General features: G+C 41.0%; 1 protein-coding gene across 1 annotated transcript; it reads left to right on the top strand.

The window, feature by feature from the left end:
* The first annotated feature begins 12 nt into the window (after positions 1–12).
* egln2 (egl-9 family hypoxia-inducible factor 2) lies at positions 13–13019 on the top strand. The gene is made up of 6 exons (XM_083913882.1): positions 13–255; positions 734–2199; positions 9669–9788; positions 9957–10093; positions 11068–11135; positions 11264–13019. The coding sequence occupies exons 2-6, from the start codon at positions 946–948 to the stop codon at positions 11314–11316; spliced, it is 1632 nt and encodes a 543-aa protein (XP_083770008.1). The 5' UTR covers positions 13–255; positions 734–945; the 3' UTR covers positions 11317–13019.
* Positions 13020–26549: the final 13530 nt, after the last annotated feature.

Genomic DNA, 26549 nt, shown 5'->3' with positions numbered 1-26549 from the left:
GTAGGAGGAGCAGCATCGGAGAGCACTTTTTTGGGGGTGATTGAGGGACACCCCCCCCTCCCCCCTCGTGTTACTCCCAGCCTCTCCCTCCGTCCCTCGGTGGCCGCCCCCCAGGATTTTTTTTCATTTATAACCGACAAGAAAACTGGATGAGACGCACGCACGGGCACACAGGACAATCCCGGAAATAACATGCGTACTCTCAGCCTGTCACGTACGCTCAGTGTGGATTTGCATTGCTGTAGGCTACCGTAGGTAAGCAGCGAACTCCTGTAGGGACATTTAAATTAAAGCTGCCCATTTAATGTATTTTGTACTCTGAAATGTGTCAACTGAATTAATACATTGGTGCGATGTTGCGCTCATTTTGATCACAAACTGCTAAGTTGGTAATCAATAGACGCAATATACGTATTTTTATTGTGTGTTGACCAGCAGTGGAATAATGAAGATGCATAAGAAATGTATTTGGTGAGCCTTGTCTGATTTTAGTCTAATTTCAGTGTAAATTACAATAAAAAATGATTATTAAAACTTGTTATTGTTGCTATATACATAGTAACATGTCCATTCTGTTGTATTTTTGCGCTGTAACCTACTTTGCCTAAATGTTTTTAGTTGGCCTTTACTATAAATAATGCACCATAAATCTAGATTTATATACTTAAGCTGTGACAAGTGGTCTGCACTGTGCTATTATTAGGCCTAAAGTGTATCATTTTACTCTCCACAGATATCCCGCACAGCCTCAAATGCTTCTAAGACGGACACAAACGCACACGCAGATTGAGAGTCTTCAGTGACAGTGGCCTGACTAACTGAATTGGACATGAAAACTTCTATCGGCTGTGGGAACGCTCCTCTTCATCAGAGAAAGCCGCGGCACTGCTAGAAAATGAAGCGAGGACGTGAGCTACGTGCGCATCCAGCAGATGACGAGGTGAAATGGAGAACTTGGGACACACGGACCTTTTAAACCCGAGCTTGTCTGTCGCTTTTTCAACCTCGCGGGAGAGAAGGGCGAGCGGCCAGCGGCTCGTCTGCGGAGCGGCGGAGATTTACCACGCGTACCGAGGGGACATGGGGCTGAACGGCTTCTGCGCGGCGCCGGTCGGGAGTCCGACGGCCGCGGAGTTACTGGCGGGTCTGGCCTCTCAGACCGACTCCCCTGCGATCACAACCCCGACGAAGCGGTCCAAAACCGGCGTGCCGCTCTACAACGGCAGCGTGGTGTCACCGTCCGCCACCGTGGAGGGGAGCCACGCAGGCGTTTTGGCTCACACGCCAAACGGTTACCCGGCACAAATGATGATGGGGGAGGCGGGGGTGACCGGCGCACCAATGTACCCCCTCACCAGCACAGCCTGTCTGGTGGAGAATGGGGACTGGTCAGCTCATGAGAAGTGGCCTTCAGCGGTGAGGAGGCTCAATGGTGACCTGAAAGCCAGACATGTGCAACAACAGAAACGGAGAGGTGGGGAGAACTGGGACATGGGGTCAGGTACGCTCTTGGCGGGGTCACCGGGTGTCGGAAGTTCTGTGGACTTGGTTTTTGCTTCGGGAGACTCAGACTCTAAGCGGAGAAGGTTGGCAGATGTGACTGTTGCTCCCAAATCTTCAGAGGCCCCCAGAGTGGCCTTAGCAGTTCCCCCTCTCATGGTCAACTGCAGCAACAGTTCCCATAGCAACCAAATGACTATCAATCGAGTGCACTGTGTCACTCCCCAATCTCCCTTCACCCCTCATACTAACCCGCACAACGGACATAAAGTGGCCTCGTCTGGCCCACCAGCTGCACCCAGCCAGACCTCCCCCATCGAGGCTAACCGCATCCCAACCCCGCCACCTTCTGTGGGGGTTGGCTGGTCAGCAGAGCACATAGCCCAGCAGTACATCGTCCCCTGCATGAAATACTATGGCATCTGTGTGAAGGACAACTTCCTGGCTCCTCAGCTGGGGAACATGGTCCTGGAGGAGGTGGAGGTCCTAAACCGCAGTGGGAAATTCCGGGGCGGGCAGCTGGTGAGCCAGAAAAGCATTCCCTCTCGGAGCATCCGGGGCGACCAGATTGCCTGGGTGGAGGGACGAGAGCCAGGGTGCGAGAGCATCGGGGCTCTGATGGCTTACATCGATGAGGCCGTCATGTACAGCGCTGCCAATGGACAGCTGGGGGACTGTGTCATCAACGGACGCACTAAGGTGAGAGGAGGAACGGGGCGGGTACAGGTGGGGTCAGGTTAGAAGAAGTCAGCCACGGAGTTTTCTTTCTACATGTAAGAGGAAAAAAAAGGCTACAAAGAAAGCAGTCAGTATGATGACATCATTACATTTTGAGCAACTGATTGGTTTTGTCATGTCTTCGCCGTTTTTTTCTGATGCTGACATGCAGGAAAACACACACGCTCACACCACAGTGGGAGGGTGAGCTGAGCGGCAGATAGGATGTTAGGATGAGGCCTGCTGTGTTTCTGGCACGTGAGCTTGATAAACAGGGCTGCGGGCCAAGCCTCCCCCCCTAAACTGGCCCTATGCCTCGGGTTAGAGCCTGCCTTAGTCTGCCCCTGTCCTTACCTTCATACTACTGGTAGACAGAAAAAAAATCTCCTCTGCCATCACAATATCTCGGCCTTTGAAGACAACTGTTTCTATCACCACTTACACTCCTACGGACAAGGCGCTGACGTACAGTAGGAAAGTTTTTCTGTTCACCAGCCATGGCAGAAACACTGGTACTGTTTTTACCCTGTGATGCAGATGCAGTCACAAAACGTAACAGTTGCGTAGCTGAGATCAAAATGAAAGCAGCGGGAAAAATGGGTGCGGTCCGGGCAAGGGCGCTGGATGTAGGGCCATAGGTCCCCCTCAATTTGCAGCCTTGGCCTGATTAAGTGTCGCGGCTGGTGTGATCTTGCATCTAGACGGTCTGTAGTTTCTCTTTATTTTACCATAACTTCACTGCATGCCTCAGCTTCTCTCTTCCATTGATATTTTTCAAGTTACCACTGCGCACCACTTAAGATATTGTTCTAAACACAAAAGAATGAAAGAGCCTATAACTATTTTAGTCCTTAGATGGCATGGGAGGCAGTTGTTTCCTCTGTCCTGCACACAATGATCTTTAAGGATCTAGTGTCAGGGTCTGTGTCCCTATCAGCTGTGAGTTAACCATTACATGCTGGTCTAGACTGTTATCTATCATGTTCTCGGCGTTTCAGCAGCCTTCATGTTTACAATATAACAGATCCAGTCAATGCAGAGTGGAAATACTTGTCGGTATCAGGTTTTAACAAGTGTTAATTTAGCTTTTTCTGAGTGATGGATAGTGAAATATTATTATTGTAATGCCTTACACTACCTACTTTAAGAAGAGTTTTACACAACTGTGTCAAACTGTGGTTATGTCCCATGTGGGAAATTAAGTGGGAAATCAATCCAGGAGGGCTCTTGATAGACACCCTGTCGGATCTGATCTGAAGAGTAGGCACAACATTACCTCTCCCCATGGGGAAATTAGGTAAAAGCTGTTACCTGCAATCTGGCAAGTAACCGTCTGCAGTGTTTTCTCAGTCGTCTGACATGAGACTGTTGAGTAAATGTTTAGAAATCTAGTGGCCATTATTCATATTAAACGACTAAATGAACACAAAGGTGTGAGAATTTGTCATAACATTTGATAAAATAAGCTACGGTATTCTCTTCCCAATGTATTGACCTCACAACCTTGTTCACGTAATCTGTGCAACCGCACATAGCACTTAGCCCTCTGTGTACGTCTCGTCGTTTACACAAGGTATCCAAGCTTGTACGAGACAGGCGTAGAGTTTAAGCAGCACACTGGCTGGGCCTACCTCACACCAACAGCTGTTGCTCTCTTAAATATGTGCTGATTGAGCTGCTTTCAAGTCAAATCCATGCCTAGTTTGTGACAAAATAACAGCAAGACAGGAAAGTTAAGTGACTACGATTAAACAGGGTGAGCTAACATAGTCTCCTTTTTCAAGATTGTGCCAATTTGCGGTTTAGTGTGCAAAATACTCAGAACTTCTGTCTACTTTTGAGTTCCTTTCTGCCGTGCACAAATGCTGTCTCAATTAGCAGAAGATATGAATCCCCTCTCTTGACACATTGAGCTGCAGCTTCCTTTTACAACTGAAGTGGATTTAATCTGTGAAATCAACAACACATCAGGGCTGTCGTCTTGATTCACGCACCTGTTCTGAAAAGGCAGCTTCATTTAGTTTGTATAAAAAATGCATGAGCGTTTTAACATTTGATTGTGCATATGCTATTCATCGGTACATACTTTTATTAAGTGGATATAAAATGTATTCCTCGACTTGTTTCTTTCATTGTATCGTTCTGGTTTGCACTTGCATGAGGCCGAAGGAACAGGATTGTAAAACAAGAGGAGATTATTCTGGGGTTGCCGAATTTGTATCAATTGCTGCCAGCTTTGTTGGATAACATTTTCTATGATCATATGTCTGTCTACATCTTCCAGAAGTTTATCATGATACAATGTTGTGTTTATCTAGTTATTCATTTTTTCTTATTTGGCATGGTGATGACTAACTGCCCCGGTTAAAATTGCCAAATGCCCACTGTTTCCTGGCCAGATCTTTCCGTTTACCCTTGGTTCAGGGTAAAAAAGTTCAGTGCTGCACAGTACAAAATGTCCTGGCTAGGTGCTCCTATAGAGGAGTGCAAGAGACATCGTAGCAATTGATGTAATGGAGAACCGTGCACAAGTGAGAGGAAGTGATCGGGGAAAAAAAGAGGACAATCGGGAATGAGTACATCTAGATACAAGGTCACTGCGTCTTTTCCATCCTCTTTATCCCCAAAACATTTTTTTCTACCAGTTCCTTCATTTTTTCCCTTTCCTTTTTGCCTTATATCCTGACCTCCTTTTCCATTTCCCTGTCTTTCACCTTATCAATCCCCTTTTTTGCCACTTGGACAAAATATTTCCCATCCGTTACCTTGGTAACAGACCCATACGGAGTAGAGCTCTGCATTGTGTATGAAATTTATGTACACCAAAGAAGAGGGGCTGGCAATGCCCAACATAATGCACAACAAGCCCCCTGATTCTTGGTAGTCAGCAGAGCTGCCTGTGAGACGTACTATAGGAAGGGTTACGGTTAACAGTGGAACTGTAATTCAGTTAAAACACTGAAGGGTGAAGGTGGGAAAGTCTTGTATTGTGGGGAAGAGAGAAACAACAGTAAGTGCTCGAAGCACATGAAAAGGGAGGAGATGGACTGAAATTGTGCGTATCTGTTCAGGATATGGGGGGATCGGGAGCAAGGGGTGGGAGGATAGCGTTGAACGTTGCACGAGTGAGAAGGGGCGATGCAGCAGAAGCTTCAGCATAATGAGAATGTCTGCTGCAGCAGCGTGTCCTCAGATGGCCCTCCTAGAGCTCAGCAGTACCACCATGCAGACTGGAGCTCGAGGTCATGCAATGCTGCTACAGACATCCTAGCTAGCTTGTTTGGATAGATGGATGGATGGATAAAGGTTTAAGTATTAGTAAGTATTAGTCTCTGTTCAGTCAAAACAAGACTGGCATATAATTACTTCCAAATCATATTTATTTCCAAAATGAATAATATGATTTGTGGTCATGTATTCCCTTGGTGCAGTACCAATCTATTATTTTATATGCAACTCAATGTATCAGCATACATGCTGTTCTAAGCTGTTGTCAGAGCGGTTGAACCACCTTGTGATCATTTTCATTGCACATGACATTGTGGGATTTTCCTGCCACTCAATCGTTAATGCACTTAGATTTTTGCAAGTGCATTAACGATTAGTCGATTAAGCAGTTGATCAATCAGAATAAAACTGATCAGCAATTATTTTGGTAATCAATGAATTGTTTCAGTCATCTTTCAAAAAAAATGCCAGACATTCTCCTCCTTTCTCGGTTTAATCTCATCGTAAAATGGGTTTGGACTGTTTGTCAGACTAAATAATGAATCAATCAGGTAAGAAAATAATTGTTAGATTAATCAGTATGAAAGTAAGCATTAGTTGCAGCTCTAAAATGGACTTCACGCTGAAGGTTAGAATTATTAGAAGGTATGGTCACACCCACAGGAACACACGCACGCACACTGCATTTCTCCATCCTAACGTTCAGAGGTGACTCATGTATAATGAGTGCCACTGGGGCCATAGCGAAATGACTCATAAGGGCTGAGCACATTTTCTCAGTTTGTTTTTTGTTTTATGTCCACATAAAAAAAAAACCCCACCAAAATATAAAAACTACAACAGTTGAATATTTCATCCTCCTTCTAATTCAGCCATCTATTCCTCATTAAAAATAGATAGCAGCACCTTCTCCAAATATGGTGACTGCCCTGCCTTTGAGCAACAAGGGCAGTAATGCACGCACTCACGCACGCACACACGCACACACGCACACACGCACACACGCACACACATACATCAAGTAGAAATAAGCAGATATCAAACAAAAAAATTGTTTCAATGGCTTATTTCGTGACAGAATTGCCGAAAAAGACCCTGGGATGATTTTACGCCGGAATTTCACTTTAGTAGATGTTAAAATGTAAATCTGGCAAAATTGGACCCTACAGCTTTTTCAGTATGAATATACATACATATACATTATATCAAATAAGCCATCAAGACAAGATTTTCAATCCCTATAGACCTCCATGTTTAAATGTCCAACTTTACAGAAATATACGTATTCACAGCCTGGTTCAAATTAGAATAATCGCCTAACCATTGTCATAATTAGCACATGTATTCTTGAGTTGCGTCTTGTGAAATCACAGTTAAGTTTGACCTCCAAAATCTAATCAGTTCATCCCTGAGCCCAGGTTGACCTTTGTGCCGAATTTGAAGAAATTCCTTCTGGGAGTTAGTGAGTTATGGGGTTCAAGAGGCAGGGAAGGACAGACAACCTGAAAACATAATGCTTCCAGCCACAATTATCCCCGGCGCGGAGGCATAAAAACGGTTTTGGTCAAGGGATCTAATTCCCCATTCATCAAAACCTAATGGGGAGTGAATTTCAATATAAGTCAACCATTTAAATTATATTAAGGCTTAAAGTTCTGCATAATTATGGGCATCGCTGCTGCTTAGGTGGGCGCCGTCAGTAGCACGCATGGTCTACATTAAATACAGTTTGTTTTTTTGGCAATCCCTACCTTCGTAAAAATTATCACAGTAGGTTCAACACTATGTGGTACATTTAAATATTTTTAATATTGGAAAAAAATAATTCCCATTGGAGTTTCCCCTGCTGCCTCCCTCACAAACATACTCACTCTTTCTCCTCGGCACTGGCAGTGTTTGCTCAAGCTTATCTATGACCTTACCCCTCCTCACCCCTCTCTCCCCCATCACTCTTATCAGAATATGCGTGCCATGCAGCATTGGAGTTTATTTTTGTTCTGGTCCACAACAGTCTGTTCTCCCTGCCTAGCTGTCACCTTGACAGCCTGGGTATCCACCTAGTGATGCCATTAGGGCTCTAATGGTGGTGCCTGGCAGACAGGTGGTTGGTGCCAATTAGACTTCAGCTCACTGTGGCCCAGATCTCACCAGAGACCGAGGAGCGTGTTGTGCAGAAACGTCAGATAGAATAAAGACGTGCTGTGTGACTGAATGTGTTGCCTAAATTACACGCCTGTCTCGTACAAGCTTGGATAAAGACATTGTGTGTGTGTGTGTGTGTGTGTGTGTGTGTGTGTGTGTGTGTGTGTGTGTGTGTGTGTGTGTGTGTGTGTGTGTGTGTGTGTGTGTGTGTGTGTGTGTGTGTGTGTGTGTGTGTGTGTGTGTGTGTGTGTGTGTGTGTGTGTGTGTGTGTGTGTGTGTGTGTGTGTGTGTGTGTGTGTGTGTGTGTGTGTGTGTGTGTGTGTGTGTGTGTGTGTGTGTGTGTGTGTGTGTGTGTGTGTGTGTGTGTGTGTGTGTGTGTGTGTGTGTCATCTTACATTTTAATCGTGTTAAATTACTGTTGTCAAGACTGGTACCAGTTTGAGAAACGCTGTGTTCTGGGAAAACACATTCCTTGAATACATGCACGCACACACACGCACAACACTAAATAACGCATATTTGCTAAAATGAAAGGAACTTCAGTCTTAATAAACCCCATCATTGAAAAAACACATTATACAAAATGTAATCAGCTGATCTTAAAGGTCCATAAAATTTCCATCTATTAAATTGACTTTTTAGAAAGAAAGAACAGGCTCGCCTGCTGCAATTACATCATGCTACCAAAGAGGTCGCTAGATACAACATGACCCTATATCTTACGGATTATGACTTTAGCAACAAGTTCTAATTACTCTGAATCACATTCAGTTACATTAATGTTTCTACTGATCAGGATCAACACATTTTCCTCCTGTATGCATTTGATATGCTGATTTTGACGCAGCAAGTCTGCTCATCAGCTTGAGCCCCGGAGCAATAGGAGGTTAATAAGCTTTGACTGTGAGTGTTGGTCAGTAATGAGAGCTGACAGTGCCAGCTGAACAGAGTCGCACACAACACAGTCAAACTCACTTGGCTGCAAATGAGCAGAGAAACATCACAAGAGGAGGAGGAGGAGGAGGGGGAGGGCAGTGTGCTCTCTGACTGAAGCCCTCCTGTACAGAACGTCACTTTTATTTGAGTTTCAAAGACAACACAAGAAAAGGTGTGTTTGTCTTAGAGATCTATGCAAGCGCTGTTTGATCTCCCCAGGGTTGAGGCTCTCGCGCTGTAGTGCAAGACCTTAAATGATAGTGTCAGGCAAGTTAAATCGATGCTGCAGCAGTGCAGAGCCTGTTGGTCGTGAATGATGGTAACCCTGAACAGATCTGAAGTGATGCAGCGACTGCTGATATAGTAACTTTTGCTTCCCATGCAGAACAATATAAGTCAAGACAGTGACAGTATCTTCTTTTGTAGTCAGCCTGGAGAGATAAAGAAGAGGGGTTATTACTCTACACGCTGCAAACTATCATCACCTAGAATCTCTGCCAGCATAGGCTGATGTCAGTCAATGAGTCAACTGTAGACGTTTGCTTCTGTCTCAGCAGAGCAAAAGAATGAACGCTCGCTACAGCCACTGGAGTTTGAAAACTATTTATACAACTCCAGCCTGAAACATGAGCCGATGTCATATAGTGACGCGGAATGAGCTCAGTTTTTACCCTGGTGCAGTACATTTACAGTTGTATGGTCCCGTAGTGGTGCTGGTCTGGAATGCACATTGACCGAAGAGCTCTCACGCAGGTCTCTCCAGAGAAAGCAGCAGTGCTCTCTTGCTTCACGGACCCTCAACACACAAACGTCAAGCAAGGGGGGAAATACCAGCACAAGAACATTGTTTAAACGTGGATGCTCTATTCAAGGATCATTTTTGTAGCTGGAAACAACAGCCGGCACATTTCTATCCTCCTTCTCCCTCTTGTGACTGTGTCCCACAAATGAAATCATGGAATATTGTCTGAAGTTTGCAAATAGTCCACCTGTTAAAAAAGATTTACTATGGAGCAGCGGGAGAGCTAAAGTCACTGCCATCTCAACCAGCACACACACATGTTGTCATGATTCTGCACCAAGTGTTTTTGTTCATAGCCATGGACCCAAATGCACAGCTAACAACCCTGTTTCCTCTATTTTAGGCGATGGTTGCTTGTTACCCAGGGAACGGGGCGGGGTACGTCCGCCACGTCGACAACCCTAACGGTGATGGACGCTGCATCACGTGTATATACTATCTCAACAAGGACTGGGATGTCAAGGTACATTTGTAAGAGAGAAAAAATTTAAAAAAATTAAAAAAACAGTAAATAAGGATCACAGAAATATTGTATTTCCAGCAAAAAAAAACCACCTCACGCAGAAATGCTGAACTGTCTGTAACTTGTGTGACTGTGTTGTGTGCTTTGTGTTTATATGCGCTTTTATAGAAACAAGGAGGGCTGCTGCAGATCTACCCGGAGGGCAAAAATGTGGTAGCCAACATCGAACCTCTGTTTGATCGCCTGCTCATCTTCTGGTCTGACCGCAGGAACCCACACGAAGTCAAGCCAGCCTACGCTACTCGGTCAGCAACTCTTAAACATGCTGCCGTTTTTCATATACAATGCACGCACACAAACTCAGATAAAGTTATGCTGTGAATTTCTATTGTTATTGTATGGGAAGAGACAGAGCACAAGGCCAATATGGTCAGTTGGGTATCTCTAGCATATTATAGTACACTGTATACTGTAAACACATACACATCATAATTAAGACCATGTTAATCATGGTGTAAATAAACTGCAAATGAGTTTATCAATATTTTAACACAGTTTGCACTGAAAACAAAAGCAGAATTAGTGTGAATTTTTAATATACATCACAAACACAAACGCGTACACACACACACACACACATAAAAATCTTTTGGTGGTTTAGATTATTTTCTCTTTCCTTTTTCTTGCTCTCCTCCCTCCTTTTTTTCTATTGCATTTAAATAGACAAAAGACTCCTCTCCTCCCCTCTCCTCTCCCTCTTTTATCCTCTTCCTCTCCATCTGACTGCTGGGGGGCAAGGTGGAGCCGGATGCAGGAAGTATGTGTTTCCTGAGGGGGTCGTTGGAAGGGAGAGGGGAGGAAGGTTCGATTGCAGGACTCGTGCTGGAGAGGCACAGACATGAGAGACAGGAATAAACAACACAGCCCCACCGGAGAGACTAGAAACTGTAGAATTTAACCCTCTGTTGCCCTGAACATTAGCTGCATTTTGCTGGGTTTTTTGGTCATTTTTTTAAATCACAGACAACACTGTTGTACTATATTTATCTGAGTATAAAACCCTTAAAAAGAAACATTTGACCAAACTGAACCACACATATATAATGTATTTTATTTATTTATTTATTATCTTAGGGAATTTTAGAGACTTTTTTTTAATGTCACCGCCATTTCATTAACAGTTTTGCTCAAAATTAAGCCCAGTTATATATTGTACTGACAAAAGAGATATGCTCTTGTCTCAGTGTTATTAAGATCTCTTTGTCCTTGTGTTTTACAGGTATGCTATCACAGTCTGGTACTTTGATGCCAAAGAGAGAGCTGAAGCTAAAGAGAAGTACAGATTGGGTAAGCTTCTTTACAGTAGTGCTTCAATGTCAGTTTCACTTTATTTCCTAGCCTGTTTATGCGGTTATATTTGGTGCAACTTTAATATTGTATGTGACTGACATTCTCTTTCTCTATCACTTGTGCAGCCACAGGACACAAAGGTGTTCAAGTGCCTGTCACCCAAAACAGCAGGACTTAAATCGAATTGAATCACTGGATTGCACTCTGAAAGTATTATGTGCCTTCCTGAACTGCTAATGGACGTCATGATCAAAAAGGGAGACACCATTAATCTGTCAGTCATCAACGCAGCTCCATGCCACTCTTACGGTGTCAGCTGTCGGATTTACGTCACAGGCTGCGATGTGATGTTTCCCCGTCATGTGATTGGGGCTGCTGATCAAAGACGTATCAGATATAGAGCACAGCAGACTCGACTGTGTGGCAAAGGTGGAGATCAGAATAACGCATTGTTGCAAAAGAAGAAGACGTCTCGCCGAATTATGTATGAAGATAACAAACTGAAAAGAAACGGACTTTATTTATTTTTTTGGCCTGTTACCGTTCTCCCGTGACATTTTTAATTCAAACAAGGAGCATGAATAAATGATGAATCGGTGTGCAGACAGTAGTTAAAGAGGGGTGCAAGGGTCCCTTGTCTCATGATGTGGCCAAGTGTGTTTGTGCGGTCAGTTTCAAAACAGAGGCACAGAAAGAGAGAAAACTTTCGAAAGTTGCACTTATTCAGTCCGGGGTCAAGCACTAACCCTAAACATTACAGGGATGCACCTAAAACTTGCATGAGGACTACTCTACACTGTAGTTTTACTCTTTATAGCACATTAAAGTTATAATCCGTAAGATTTTCATCTATTTAATTGTTTTAAGTTACTATTTATCAAAGACTGAGTTAAAAAAAATTGATTGATCATATGGCCCATTAATGAAAGCACTTGTACTTGCCTTTTTGCAGAGTATTCCAATTTGTGTGTCTGTTGCGACATTCCCTCTCTAAATGTAAATACCATGCCATGTTAATGACGCTGCACACAGCGGTTGGTCTGTCAGGTCGAGATTGTCACTGCCGGTTATGCTGCGTTTCATTGTATTCGGATATCGGGAACTTCTCCACGTTCAGGCTTGCAATAAGGGCAGAAGCGTAATAGGACATGTGTGGCGGTATGGATTTAAGAGGGAAAAATATAGGAGATGGACTGGAAGTAGAGAGGTGAAGGTGTGTCAGTAAAGTTTACAAAAGAGCACAAAAAAATAAAGTCAACACACATTGCAACCGTGTACGCAACAAGATGGAGAAAGAGCATGCTCGCCTGCTGCAATTACATCTTACTGCCAAAGAGGCCGCTAGAAACAAGGTAAACATAAATCTTACGGATTATGATTTTAAATAGAGTTCTTGTATTTCTGGAAAAAAAGACAAAATAATATTTTGCAACATCCTAAAAATGTGCGACAAATTTGTTGAATAGTCCAACATGGGTATTTCTTTTTTTTTTGAGGCTGCAATATGTGAAGTTGTACCTAGAGTACACAAATGTTTTTTTCATAGCTGACGTTCAGTGCTCTTTGTATGACACTTGAGACAAGAGGCGAGCTTTCCAGTGATGGGGGTCAAAACAGGGTTTGATAAAATGTTGTGTTTCAGTTCATAATGTACGCTCATTATATGTAGTGTATAAGGGTGACAGGTATTGTCTCAGTGTATTTTAGATTGGTTAATGAGAAGGTTAGTTTAAAAAAAAAGCACTTTATTGTTTGAAATGCCATGTGTGGATGATAGAAAAATATATATATAACTAAAAATGTAGATTAATGCCTTTCTGCTGTGGATAATAGGTCATTCAAATGCAATAGAAACTAAAACAATGAGAACAAATGGAAATTGTTTGCTTTTTTTAATTTTTGAAATATTTAATTAAAACCTGTTTGTTTTTTTTACACAAAGAATGTGTCATTATTATCACCTCAATCCCAGTTTTATACAGCTAGAGAGACGAGACCAAGGGAGAAGCACAATACACATTTTCAGAATAAATTCAAATCATTGTCAGTCATATGCTACATGAGGGATCAGTAAACTTATTTCAAGGCACACTGTGGATATCATAAACCAACTCTGTCCGTCTGAGACAAAGCATGAAGAAATCAAGTATGTAGTAGTGAAGTGTGCAGTGAAAACGTTTATGGTTATTACACAGTACACAGATACACTTGGCAGGGTGCATGTTAAACATCATAATAATCAAATACTGGAATAAAATATGATTTGAAAATGTCATTTTATGAAAAAATCTAAAAATGTACAACATGTACATAAAATAGCCTCCTGTGTATAGTAATCCAGAGCCAGTGCCACTTATTGTTGCTGCTCATAAGGGAATTGTTGGGTCTCTGTAAATCATAAATAAGTAATAGAGTGTGGTCTTTACCTTCTCTATTTGTAAAGTGTCCTGAGGTAACTTTTGTTATTATCAATGAGATTATTTTTCAATTAAAAATACAACTCTTATGAACATTCAAAAGAAGTCTGCATTGTCCTAAGATACCACACAAAGAAATGTGGCACCTGGATGTAAATGCAATATTTCCAGAACAGAATTAATTTTTTCCCCAGGCTACGCATTACTAAGTAAGTGATTAAAGTAAAATCATCAAACTGAGTGTGGCTGATTCAAGAAGGGTTTATAAAAGTTCACAAAACACACTCTGCTCTGGTTTGGTCTTTATGATCGTCATTAACAGAATTCTGCTCACTAGAGGGAGGAAGAGCTCCAAAAGAAGCGGGCAGATCATTTTGTCATGAACTTGTTTTGGCTAGTGCTAATTTGTTAGCTAACACTTAGCAGCTACAGTCATGGGGCAGCAACATTATTATCCCATTGGAGTCGTATGTTTGGCATCCCGACGAATGTAAGTGACATATTCCCTCCTTTAAGTATCTGGGTCTGTCGTTGTGTTACCCTTACCGATAACGTAAGCTGCTTGACTTTTCTTACTTAACTTACCTTACGTTAGCCAATGTTACCCAGAGGCGATTCTTGAGTCTATTGGGGCCCTAGGTAAAAAATAAAAGGGGGCCCTTGAACCAGCGTTCGTCACCATTACAGGTTTGTTTAAACTGAATCATGCACTTCACTTGCAGCGGGAGTAAAACTTTTTTTTTTTTTTTTACTTGCAAGCAGTTTATCTGTAACGCCTCTGACGTTACAGCTAGCCAGCTAACGGTTCGTTGCTAACCAAATTTAGTGAGACATTAGCTGCTGGGCAGGTAATTTAGCCTAGTGGGTATTTATATCAAACAGGACAAAGAGCAGCTGACTGAACCATACAGGTAATTCCAAGGCAGTGGCATTAATTTAAGGATGCTAAAAACCTCAGTCAACACAAAATGATGGATTTATTACGTAAAAATATCAATAATATGAAGATGTGCTGCTTTTCTCTGTATCATAACATTTACTGTTTGTGAGATAAAACAACAAATTTGAGGTTGACACCTTGGGCTGGGGCAAAATGCAATAGGCAGTTTAACTATCGTCCCACAACTGTTTACTGACTGACAGTTAATGAAAACAAACAACAAATACATTGATCGTGGAAATGTAATGTCAGCTCCATTCCTCACAGTTATATAATTTAATATTGATTTGAAACAGATTGAAGCTTTTAGGACTGTGACTGTTCACCTTGTTTAATACAGACACAAGCATACACAGATATGGGAAAGATTAAAAATGCATGTCACGCTGACACTCTCAGTCATCACCCTCACGACAGTACTACGATATCAACACAACAGACAACTCCGCTAAAATAAGTGGTCCCTCACTACACACTGGCACGGAACAGCACAGATGGTGTTCATCAGTGTATTTACACACACGCTGCACACATAAGCAAACAATAATCTAGATGTCATAAAAAAAATCCCTCAACACAACATAGTCTGGTTGTACACAGTCACATTTCTGCTCTTAACACACACTGATTTATATGTATAAGCAAATTGCATCGTCAGACAAACACACTGAGGCAATGCACCTTGTGGCCCTGGCTTCCTCCTCCACTTTGCACACCTATACACGGTTGCTACGCGGAAAAGTATAGAAAAGTATGGAATTTGAGTAATTACCAGGTCTGGATAAGTATGGAAAAAGGGAAAAGAGTATGGAAAAAGGTTTGTGTTTTTTAACAGGTAGGCTAGTTGGCACAGCGAAACTTTCTCACCCAAATTCTTATTTATTAAATTTTTTCCATACATGTCGTCTACATTTTAATAAAGGTTTTTTAATTATTATTTTGTTTATTTACAAGTTTGATTACCCCATCTAATAGCCAAAGAAGCAAAGACTTATGTTTTCTTTTGTAGTTCCCTGATTATTTGTACTTATCTATTGTTACTGTCTGTGGGATGCAGGTTCACAGTTATTAATTGCACTCTTTTAGCAATTAGCTTGAATAAAATGCTATGCTGTAAAATCCTCCGAGAAGTCTGGAAATTTGAGTCTTGAAAAGTATGGAATTTTGAAATGGAAAATGTGTAGGAACCCTGCCTACACAAGACGCTTTGTCATAGTCAAATGGGAATTAAAATATTAACTAATATCAGACTATTATGCTTCTGTTTAATGCTATGTTAGTTCCTATACAACATAGCTATTTGTATGAGTACAGAATTTTTCAAATGTATATACTAGTACTACCAGTGAACATTAAATAAACATGTTATTCTGCTTTTTTCGTTCAACAAAAACGGTTCTTAAATGATAATGAAACGCAACCGTGCAAGAACTTTGCCAAGAAAAAAAGGTCTAAATTTGGCTAAAATTTTGATGCAAATCAGAAGCTACTAAATATTATTAAAGAAGAAGTAAACAAGAGCTTTCAGTACACAGACATTTTCAGATGCTCAAGTGAAATGGACACATATCTGTCTCTATTTAAAAAAAAATTATATGGAGCTCATATCAGGTCAGATGACCACCCCAAACCATGGCAGACTCTAATTATAACAAGGAAGGTGTAAGATGAGGAGGACTATTTGTCATTTGCTATCATCTTTCTCCACCTTGTGGTGTATTTCATTCTAAGCAGTTTAGGTCTAACTATTCCTGTAGTGTCATGCGTGAACCACCAGAGGTCAGAACTTAACATTAAAAGTCTTCACGTGTGAACTACTGTTTGTGAATGGGACAAGTTGGTGGAGTTTGGCTTCAAGTTTTACAGTCTCTGTGCGTTTTATCTGGAATGTATGGACTGTGATGGAACACACACACACACACACACACACACACACACACACACACACACACACACACACACACACACACACACACACACACACACACACACACACACACACACACACACAGCATTTAAAACACTCCCAAGACGTGATATGCTGTCAACAGCATATTCTTACATAATGAAAGCAGCTTGCATGGTGCCCTTTAGCTTTACAGTATGTGTTATTTTTGTCATCCTGCCCTCACTGAAAGTTAACAAGCACGACACCATATGGAAGTAAATGTTTTTCTTTATTGGGGTTTCCACTCGGGTCTTAGATTTTATTTTTTGCCCTGTAGTCACAATGATGCAATCCTTCCTAATTATTACTTGTACTATACATACCAGTATTTTATTACCATCCTATTCTTTGCCTTGGTGTGCTAATAGTGAATGTTGTACCTGTAACTCACTTTCTCATCACTAATACATGTTTGGCATGACTTTTCTTCTCTTCTGTAAGTTTCAAACTGTCTTTTGACTCATTACTGTTTTCCTTCAAACCGACTGTTTCAACAATTATTTGATTCAGAGGTGTTTGAGTACTTTCAGACACTATTTACCTGAAACAAATTTCTTTTCATTTATTTAATGTCTCATATTTTTCTCATTATTTGGCCATTTCATACACTTTTTTCCCTTGTGTGTAAAAACACACTGATTTTGGGTCCAGTTATTTTCCATCTGACTTCAGATTTTAGGGTAAACATGATTATCATCAAGGGGCGATTGTTTGTAGCTTCATTCATAGCCTTATTTATAGATTTTATCATTACTCAATTGCAGTTTTAAGGGAAAATTCTCAGTGAATGTAATATTATTCTAATGTATGATAATTTGACTTGGTCTCAATACAGTGTTGCAGTTTTTGCATGGCTAACAGGAAACAGAACACAAATGTTGGCATCAAGATGCTTGCAATGTTAAAAAAATGGAAAGATTGTCTTAAAGAAACTAAGTTACATATCTTGAGTTGAATACAACAATCACTCTAGCACAACAATAAGCCCCAAATATAACATTATGAAATATATTTAGAATTTGAGCTTTTTTAAGTATCAACAAACTATTTTCAAACCAGGGTTAAAGCTAGGGACGTCAACCAGGGTTGACTTTTTAAAGTCTTAGCTTTGTAATACTCTATTTGCCGTGTCAGAAACAAGGTGGTTGTGACACAGCAGGAAATTAGTCATATTTCTACATCACCACCCACAGTTGAGGTAATTGTGACTTGGATGAATCTCTCTTACACTCCCACATCGACCAGGCCAAAGTTGAGTTTAACATTTGAACTTAGCAGGGCCGCCGCGATTACTCATAACTGATGACTTTGATGCTTAAATGCAGCATTTTTAAAAATCTTTTTCTAAAACGCTTCAGTAAAAAAAGTTTCTAATACAGCTGGATTAAACTATAAACACTGTATTTAAAAGGAACAATCTCTTGGATTTCTTTTTTCACAACTACTGTCTGTGACATGATGCAGTTCATTTCAAGTAGGGGATATTAGTCCTGTAAACATTTTGGAGAAGGTGAACTGTTCCACCGAGCAATGATTCATGATGATTGCTTAAAAACAAAGGAAGGAGTGACATTATTGACATTTGTCTCTGTGCTGTTTATCATTTTGTCAGCAAGCACTACAGCATTTAAAACAAACCTGTGTGTGCTAAACATTGAACGCAGAAAACACCATGCATCAGTTTGCCATTCACTGCAATAATTACATTTTTTTTGTAGGCTGGGAGGTGTGTTTATGTGTTGAAAGCAGGAAAGTATTCTTCGTTACATAGGGCAACATTCCACAGGGGTCACAGGACACCTGCTTAATGTGAAACAATCAGAACCAGGACTAAGCTCGGGGTGGCTGCCCCAGGTTTTCATAGACATTTAATGGCAGTGTAGCTGGTCCATACATTGGTCATTGGTTACAATGCAATTGAAAATTTTTGTGAATTAACAGCTAAAATCCCTGCACTCATCTCATGAAAGCCATGTAAGAAAGATGGGAAGTTGGATGTTTCCCTGCTATGCTCAGTGGGTATACAATTAAGTCTGCATTGTTGCTGTCCTGTGCACAAGTCTCTGCTTGATCACTTTTGCTTGGCCCATTGATTCTTGGATCTGTGCATCTGGTGTGACACCTTTAGGTGCTGTACTGCTCTTGCCACAAACCACTCTGGACTGCAGTGAATAGATAGAGAACTGACTGATGTGCTCAGTTCATACCTTCTCTTTTATGTCTCAATGGTAAATCGCTGAAGAGACTGAAAAGAAGATAAGTCAGGAAAGGTTGCAATACAGTTGTGAGAAAGGCATGGGCGGTGGTGGCAATGTATGGCTTGCTCGGGCCACAGCCCTACCGAAAATTGTGTTCACCTCACCTTGTAACAACCCAGAACATGTCCGAGCAGAATAAGACAAACCCGTTCCATTTTCGTTTAGGTTTACTTCTCGAACGTTGCACTCTCCTGCTGACCTGATCCACCTCCCACATCCACCTGTTGTGCTCTGTTAACTGGCCCCCTGTAAACGAGTCGAAATAGCATGAATAGTGCCGTCTGAACTCAGGAGCGGCTGTCTTACATCTGTTGCTCAACGTATTTCTAGCTTGGAGTGGGTGCTATTCTATTGTGTAGGCTATGCATTCACATTTCAATTCTGACACTGATTTGAGCGCCACCACTGTACTATGCAATAGCCCCACTGAAAAAAAAATACTCTGTAGCCGCCACCACTGTAGATGGGCAAGTGTCAGTGCCATATTGATGATGCTTCAGTTCAACTGTCACACATTGTTTTAATGAAACATTTAAGACGGGAAGAGCAACAGAGAGAAGAGCATACAGTACATAAATACAGTGTGGATATGTACCGTACACAACAGAAGGTCTTACAGTTTTCTCTTAGCCAAGAGCAGAAATGGTAACTTTTTTTTTTTTTATGTCTGTCTGGTTGTCCTTGTCCTCAGGTCTTACTCCTTTGTGATTCTGAATGACAAGTAGACATTCTTGGCTTTATTGAGGAAATAGCTTCCATATGAAAACATAAACCAGCAGGAACACTGGTTGTGCACACGTGGAGGCCAAACGAACACCGATGTATGTCTTTTTGTGCAATAAATGAACAGTTTGTTTTGTTTCCCCTCCCTCCTCTGACCTTGGCGTGAAAGTGCAGGTGGATTCACATGAAAAACATTCTGAGAATCTTAAATCTAGGGCAGACTGTATCTGTGTACAGTATCTGTGTTAATGTTTTGTGAATATTCACATATTCATAAATATCCATATACAGGTTGTCCCCGAAAATATATACACACTTTAAATAATTGTTAAGTAGGTGTTTATTAAAATTCATTTAATTTTAAACATCATTTTATTGTTTTGTCACCACCTGTTCTCAAACTGGCGTGCGTTCTGGTCCAAACACTGCTGACAACATGAAGCTATGGAATTGCACACGTCACGAAACAATTCCCTTGGTTTTTGCATACATTCATGTTCAATGGCTTCCTCAATTCAACAACTGCTGCAGGTTTATCAGCTGCTATAGCGTGTTTACATTTTTTTGGGACACGCTGCACGTATATGCAGGACGCAACATTATCCTTTAAAAGTGGCCACGATGACGACTGTGCTTTAGCTTTTGGTGGCTGAAACTGAAATTTTTGTTACCGTTTCTAGTCACCTTATATTTTAAGTAAGTAAGGTACTGCAGTTATGCGTCAGTCTAATAAGGAAAATGTGACACATTTCCTTATTGTTTAATAAGTTCAACTGGTTCTTTGTCAGTTTCATTAATTTGCACATTTGTTTGCGATGTTAATGATTAATGGTTAATTAGTCAAACTTTTCACCCCACAGTCAAACAACTGAATTTGCTTTACCATTGTCTCTAAAACAAATGACTGTCTGCAAGCGAGTAACTCATCAACCCATGTGCAGTGTGGTTTGGTTGTGTTTCTGAGTGTAACTGCAATATTTAAATATCACTAATGCAACAAATATTGAAAATCTGTTTAATTCAAGGTGTATGTTTTGCTGTTTGCTGTCCCTATATTTGTATATATTACTGATAGAAACCACTTTTTAACATGTAACAAAAAAGAGTAATCAATTTTTAAAAATGATTACAAATGGCTACCTGGCAACTGTTACTGTATACTGTATAGTTACAGGCAGTTTCACTTATGGGTGTTACATTTTATTTTTAAATGTCAAACCCGTGAGCAATTTGACTGTAAAAGAAGTTGTACAACTTTATTCTTGTTGTTAGGTTAAAATGTTTTTGTATAGTTGCACTGACGTTATTTGCTGCTCTGTGTGCCCTGAATTGCCCCCCGGGGACAAATAAAGGTTTTTTTTAATTGAATTGAATTGTACACCTGTTTGAGGATAGGAACTTGTCTACACACAGCAAGAGTTATGCTGCGTTCATTTCATATCAGTTTTATTGTGATAATGAATTATAGATATATCCGACTTGACACTTAAGTAAGCACATGAAGACCAAATAAATATGGACGTCTGACATCAGCCACCTGCAGTTGTAAAAAAATTAAAATAGATAAATCATTTGTAAGATTGGTAATTAACAATATTTCAATTCTCACAAAACCAACTCTGTAATCGTACTAGACTTGATGAAATGAACACTTGCAAGTTGTTAAAATGTGAATCTTTCCCATCTGTACCATTCATCCCACACACAACATTATTAATGGTTACAACTTACTGTGTTGCCACACGCCCTGCGGCAAAAGGGGCTTGTTACATATCCTGTTTGGCATGTTCATGTTTGTGAGATGTTTTTGTTTTAGCTTTGGCTGTCAAGACCATCTCATACATTTCCAGTGCTTGGTTTGTTACGTGTACACACACAAAACAAAAGCAGCCACTTGTTCAGGAGACTTGGTGTCTGGCATCAATCTGATGACCTTGGTGTATGACTGTCGGTCTTTGCCGTTATGCCATGTTTATCTGAAGCTGAGTCTTAGAGTCTTGATGATGTTATCGTCCTTTCCCTTGCTTTCATTTGTGTTATTACCAGTTTGTGACAGAGTTTCCATCCTTTCGATATTTCTGACCCTTTTCCGTGACATCCATTCACCATTTAGGTTTCACATTGAGACATTAACAGATGATGAGAAACATATTTCTTTCGTTATTCTTCCCTTGTTTTTATGTCCCCTGACAACTGGCATTTGTGCCAAGGAACACTGGGTTCTCTTGGTAATGTAATATAAATATACTTTTGTTCCACTTCCCGTCCGACCGAAATATTTTACTGCTAATAAAGAAATGAAAAATGTATTTTGCAGAAGAGAAACTGTGTTGAGAGCAAAGAGTGAGATAAAAAGGTGAAGCTTTATATTTTAGCAGCATTGCAATGAATGGTCAGTGTCTTTGCTGTCAAGTTGCCAAACGGGTAGCAGCATAAAACATTTAAATCACTCCAAGGCATCCTGAGCTGGGCTTTAAAAGAATCAATTATAGTTTTGTAATGAACTGTTTCCGTGAGATACCTTAGAATGAAGCTTTCATTAATGTTTCTGCCACTTTATGGCTGGTGATTTCTGTATTTGTCGTCGTCTCTGCCTCTCCTCTACCCTTTGCTTGTGATTCTGTGTTCCCTGCCCTCTGTGTTTGTTAGTCTGTGCTTGTGTGTGTGTGTGTGTGTGTGTGTGTGTGTGTGGGCGTGGCTACTCCTGCTCCTGAGCTCTGGCTGCTGGCACACCTGCTTCTCATCACCTAATCATCCGCTGCTGTACATCAACCCTGGCTTTTTTCTCCCAGTCTTCACCAGCTTGTTCTGTCTGTGATTCATCCCTGCCTGCTAGTCTGCTGTTCTGGATCACAAGGCTCCTGTCTGCCTACTCACTTTCAGCCATTACACTTACACCGATCCTTGTTCCTGTCAGTTCAGCCACTGTATCAGCCTCAAAAACACTCTTCACTTCTTCTTTTTTTACCTGCTTTTTAGAGTCTGTATGCTGCATTCTTTCCATTACAGTTAAAAGTTGCGTAATGACAGGGCGGGCAAAGGAACATCATTTGAATAGTATTGTTGACAAATGTTACCATCTTTGGTGGAGACTTCTGCAGTCAAGTCAGTATCTTTAGATATAGTGGACTTTTTCTATGTCAGTGTATAACTGTTATGTCTAAGTTTGGAGGATGACACATGTAAGGGTTACTGCTGAGAAGACTTCCACTCTTAGTCAAAGGGTGTGTCTGAAGAGTCTTCCCGTTAGTTCACAAATTTCCATGAAATCATTTTATTTTGAGTATTTCTAGTTTTTCTCAGTAAAAGTTGAGACATCAATGTGGCAATAGACTTTTTTTCTTTTGTGCAAAAGTAACACCATGTCCATCTTGCCATCGAGCTGAAACATGTTTAATTACTCTTAGACTTAAATATTGTGATGATATCCTCCTGTAGATAGACAAAAAAAAATCAGCAGTTAATCAAAGTACAAAAAGAAATTTCAGAAACCTGTAACAATATTTTAATTTTGAATGGCTTTTCCACCCATATCCAAACTGAAATAGCAGGATTATGTCTTTCATGCTCAGAATATTCAACACTGCCTTTGACGTGTCCTCTACTCCTCTAAGGTCACATCTGCAGTTGCCATGGAGATGGATCTTGTAGCCAGCATACCTCAGAATAAATTAGTGATTTCTGATGGTTGTTACCATCTCTCCTGGGCTGTAAATAGCTAAATCAATAGTGTCTCTTCACATATCTCCATATGTGAAGCACACACACACAATATGGCTGCAACTACTAAGAGTATTAATAACGATGCACTTTGTTTGTATAGCACCTTTCAAACAAGAAATGCAGCACAAAGCCCTTTAAAATAAGGAAATTACCTGACATAAAAAGACAGCATAAACAAGAAACAGATAGAATTCCATAATTAATGCCAAGTACTTTAACACTTGATAATAGTAAAAAAATGACTGATGAATGATTAATTTATTCAAAGATTATATTTGCAGCTGCTAAGTATGTTTTTGCATGCAAAGTGTGTCTGTTGTGTGTCAGTGATACGTTTATTGCCTATTTTTGTCTTTACATGCAGTCACCTGTATTGCACTGTATGTACTGTATAGTGTCAATATTTGCCTGTGTGTGATAGATATATATACTTAGGATGGTTGGCAAGACAGACTTCATACATGGATGTGTATTTGTCTCTGTGTCCCAGGGGAGCAACGCAGTGTGACTGTTCTCACGGGATGGGGTGTGTCTGAGCACCTATCCCAGGGGCATCTCTAACACAGGGGAAGGCTTAGACTGTCTGACCCCTCTGCCTGACCCCTGCCCAATCCTCCACCGGGCCCCACGAGCCCTGCCTCTGCTGGCGTCTGTCTGTGCAAGCCCCATCAGCAAGATTCTTTCAGGTCTGGTTTATAAAAAATGTCGAATGTGCTACAATTTCTAAAAGATTGCAATATCAGCAGAGGGTAGTCCCAGCTTGATCCTTGGGGTATAGTCTCATATAAATGTTGAACATGGCTCTGCATTCCAAAACTTGAAAACTCATATTGACTTCAGGTGAGTGCAGTTAAAGGTGTCCACAGCAGATGGAGAAACGTACACAGTGGAAGCAGAGTTATACTTAAACTGGTGTATTAAAGTACACATAAAATATGTAGCCTGACACCAGTCACATGACATTGTAAACCAGTTGCTAACGATTGTGAACAAGCTTGGTTTGCTTACACTTCGACAGTCAAAGCCAAATGCATCACTATTTAGCCATGCTAGCAGCATGGCAGTGTGTGTCTTTTGGTTGGTTGGACTGATTTTGTTCGGCTAGAGCTTCACTGATTACTCAATAAACCAACAGAAAATGCATTAGTTTTTACTGTTAACCGTCAAAAGTCATTTGACTCATTTGATGGTTCCAGGTACTCTAATAAAACAATTTGCATATCTCAAAAACTATTGGATATTGGATTTCCATTACATGTGTTACACACACATCCTCATGAATTGTAAAAACTTTGTTGATCCCTGAGTCTTAAATTTCAAGTGTCTAACACTTTGCAAAAATATTCCCATCAGCCTCAACTGTACTTTATGTTTAAGACTAAGACCAAATCTTTGCATGCTAACAAGCTAAACCAAGATAGTGAACATGGTAAACATTATACCCGCTATTCATCAGCACATCAGCATCGTTATTGTGAGTATGACATTTGCAAGCTGACATAGGCATGTAAATGCACAGCACTGCTGTGCTTAAGTGCTGTTCCGTTTTACCCTGTCCCAGTCCCTGACATGGCTGTACTGCAGAATAAATGATCCCCGACCATGACATGTAGCCGCATTAATTTCCTATTGCATCAGCTGAGGGTTCCTCTTAGGCCAGGCCAGTGTTTGATTAGGTATCAGTGTGCTTTGTATTGCATGCAAACTAGGCGGATTAGGGCAGTAGAAAACTGGGACAGAGGAAGAAGATAATGCAGACACAGTCACTACTGCACAATGGCTATTAAATCTGAAGTCTAGTTAGCATTGTCATGCCAGCAGTTGAGATCAGGCAGAAACACATGTCAGGTGACAACAGAAAATGGTGTCAGTGGGAGCAGGAGCAGTATATCTAATTAACATGGCATCTCTGTGCTTCAGTCAGTCTACTATTGCAGCTAACAGCCAGAGCCAACAGGCATTATCGGCTACAGTAAGGGGATTAGGCTGCCATATGTGTGCACACACTGAGAGAGATAGAGGAAAGGAGGGAGGTAGTGCAGTGTATGGGGGAGGAACAGCTGTGAATCTGGAGATTGAGGAAGTAGAGATTAAGAGATTTTTCCTTTTGCATGCTCACTGTACTCTCCATAACTGTGAGGTCCCAGCGAAGGTGAATCCAGTTTCAGTTTATCAGCATAAAGACCTCCAACTGTGTTTTCATTTTGAGCAGAAGCCTTTAATAGCGCTGACAACTGAAATTATATTAAACTGACTCAGCAGTAGCCATCAGGGTATTAGTTTACAGCCTTCCTCCTTCAATATTGAAGGACTAAGATGCTAGTAACATTGATGAGAATGGTATGTGTGGACGTACTGAGGGATTATGAAGGGTATAAACAAGAATGAGAAAATACTCCAGTTATTAAGGGTCCAAGGGCAGGAGAGGAGATAATAAGATGTAAAACCTGACTGAGCCCGACCCTGGCTTACACAATACAATGGAATAGAATACAACAGATTTCCACGGTAATGTAGTCAACACACCTGCAGAATTCTTGGTTGTTATGGCAGCAGGGAACCTCTTCCCTGCAAACAGCAGGTGTTTATGACATCATCATCGCCATGGAAGCACTGATATTTTTACCTCAGGGAATTCCTTTTAAACTTCTTTGTAAAAAAAAAAAAAGATTATTTCCACTCTGCTGCTGGATAACTTCCTTGTTATTTAACACTTATTGAACCAGTTTCTTACATTGTCACTGTTCCATTCCTACAATTCAGTTTAGCTTATTTTGCTGCAGATCATAGCTCGTTGTAGGTATCTCAGTTTAGTGCTTATGCGTGTAGGTATTTACATGCCTCCATCTGTGGAGTGTTGGGACAATACGTTTGTGAAGGCCGTGTGAAGGACAACAGCCTGGCCAAACACAAGTGGTAACCCATGTGAGAGGAAAAGTAAACAAAGTTGTCACACCTCCAACTCTCCTTCAAATCTAAACTTTCCTCTACTCTGTGGCCTCTACTCTGGACAGGGTCAGTGACATCCAGATACCTAACAGCTATGAATAAAGACATCACATGCTCATATACTGACAAACAGGTGTATAGTCCACACACAGTGTTCATGCAAGATACACAAGTGGGCACAAACAGAATGTACACACACAGTTCATATGTAACATACGTATACAGCTGCATGTACACAATTAACTGTGGTGGTGGTCTTGATTACCTCTTTTAAATATTGCTAAAATGTACTTTTGAATTCAGTAAAGTCGGATTAGCATAGTGCTGGGAGCTTAACTAAATGAGGAGTAGTTGACATTTATTTAATGTTCATAAGGGTGTTCTGTGAGGGGTGTGTGGAGGACCCCTCAGCCTTATGGCTAACATGCACACAGTGAACCTAAGATGTTGGTC

Source organism: Echiichthys vipera (genome assembly GCF_963691815.1).
Source record: "Echiichthys vipera genome assembly, chromosome: 5".
NCBI classification, from domain to species: Eukaryota; Metazoa; Chordata; class Actinopteri; order Perciformes; family Trachinidae; genus Echiichthys; species Echiichthys vipera.
The sequence above is the reverse complement of the archived record's forward strand: the minus strand, read 5'-3'. Positions and strand labels throughout refer to the sequence as shown.

What these genes read in the sequence shown, in the direction of transcription:
- egln2 (XM_083913882.1), top strand. Translation starts at nt 946, where the DNA reads ATGGAGAACTTGGGACACACGGACCTTTTAAACCCGAGCTTGTCTGTC. An exon ending in AAGCCAGCCTACGCTACTCG is followed by an intron (nt 10,094 to 11,067) that starts GTCAGCAACTCT and finishes TGTGTTTTACAG; the next exon opens with GTATGCTATCACAGTCTGGT. An exon ending in TAAAGAGAAGTACAGATTGG is followed by an intron (nt 11,136 to 11,263) that starts GTAAGCTTCTTT and finishes TCACTTGTGCAG; the next exon opens with CCACAGGACACAAAGGTGTT.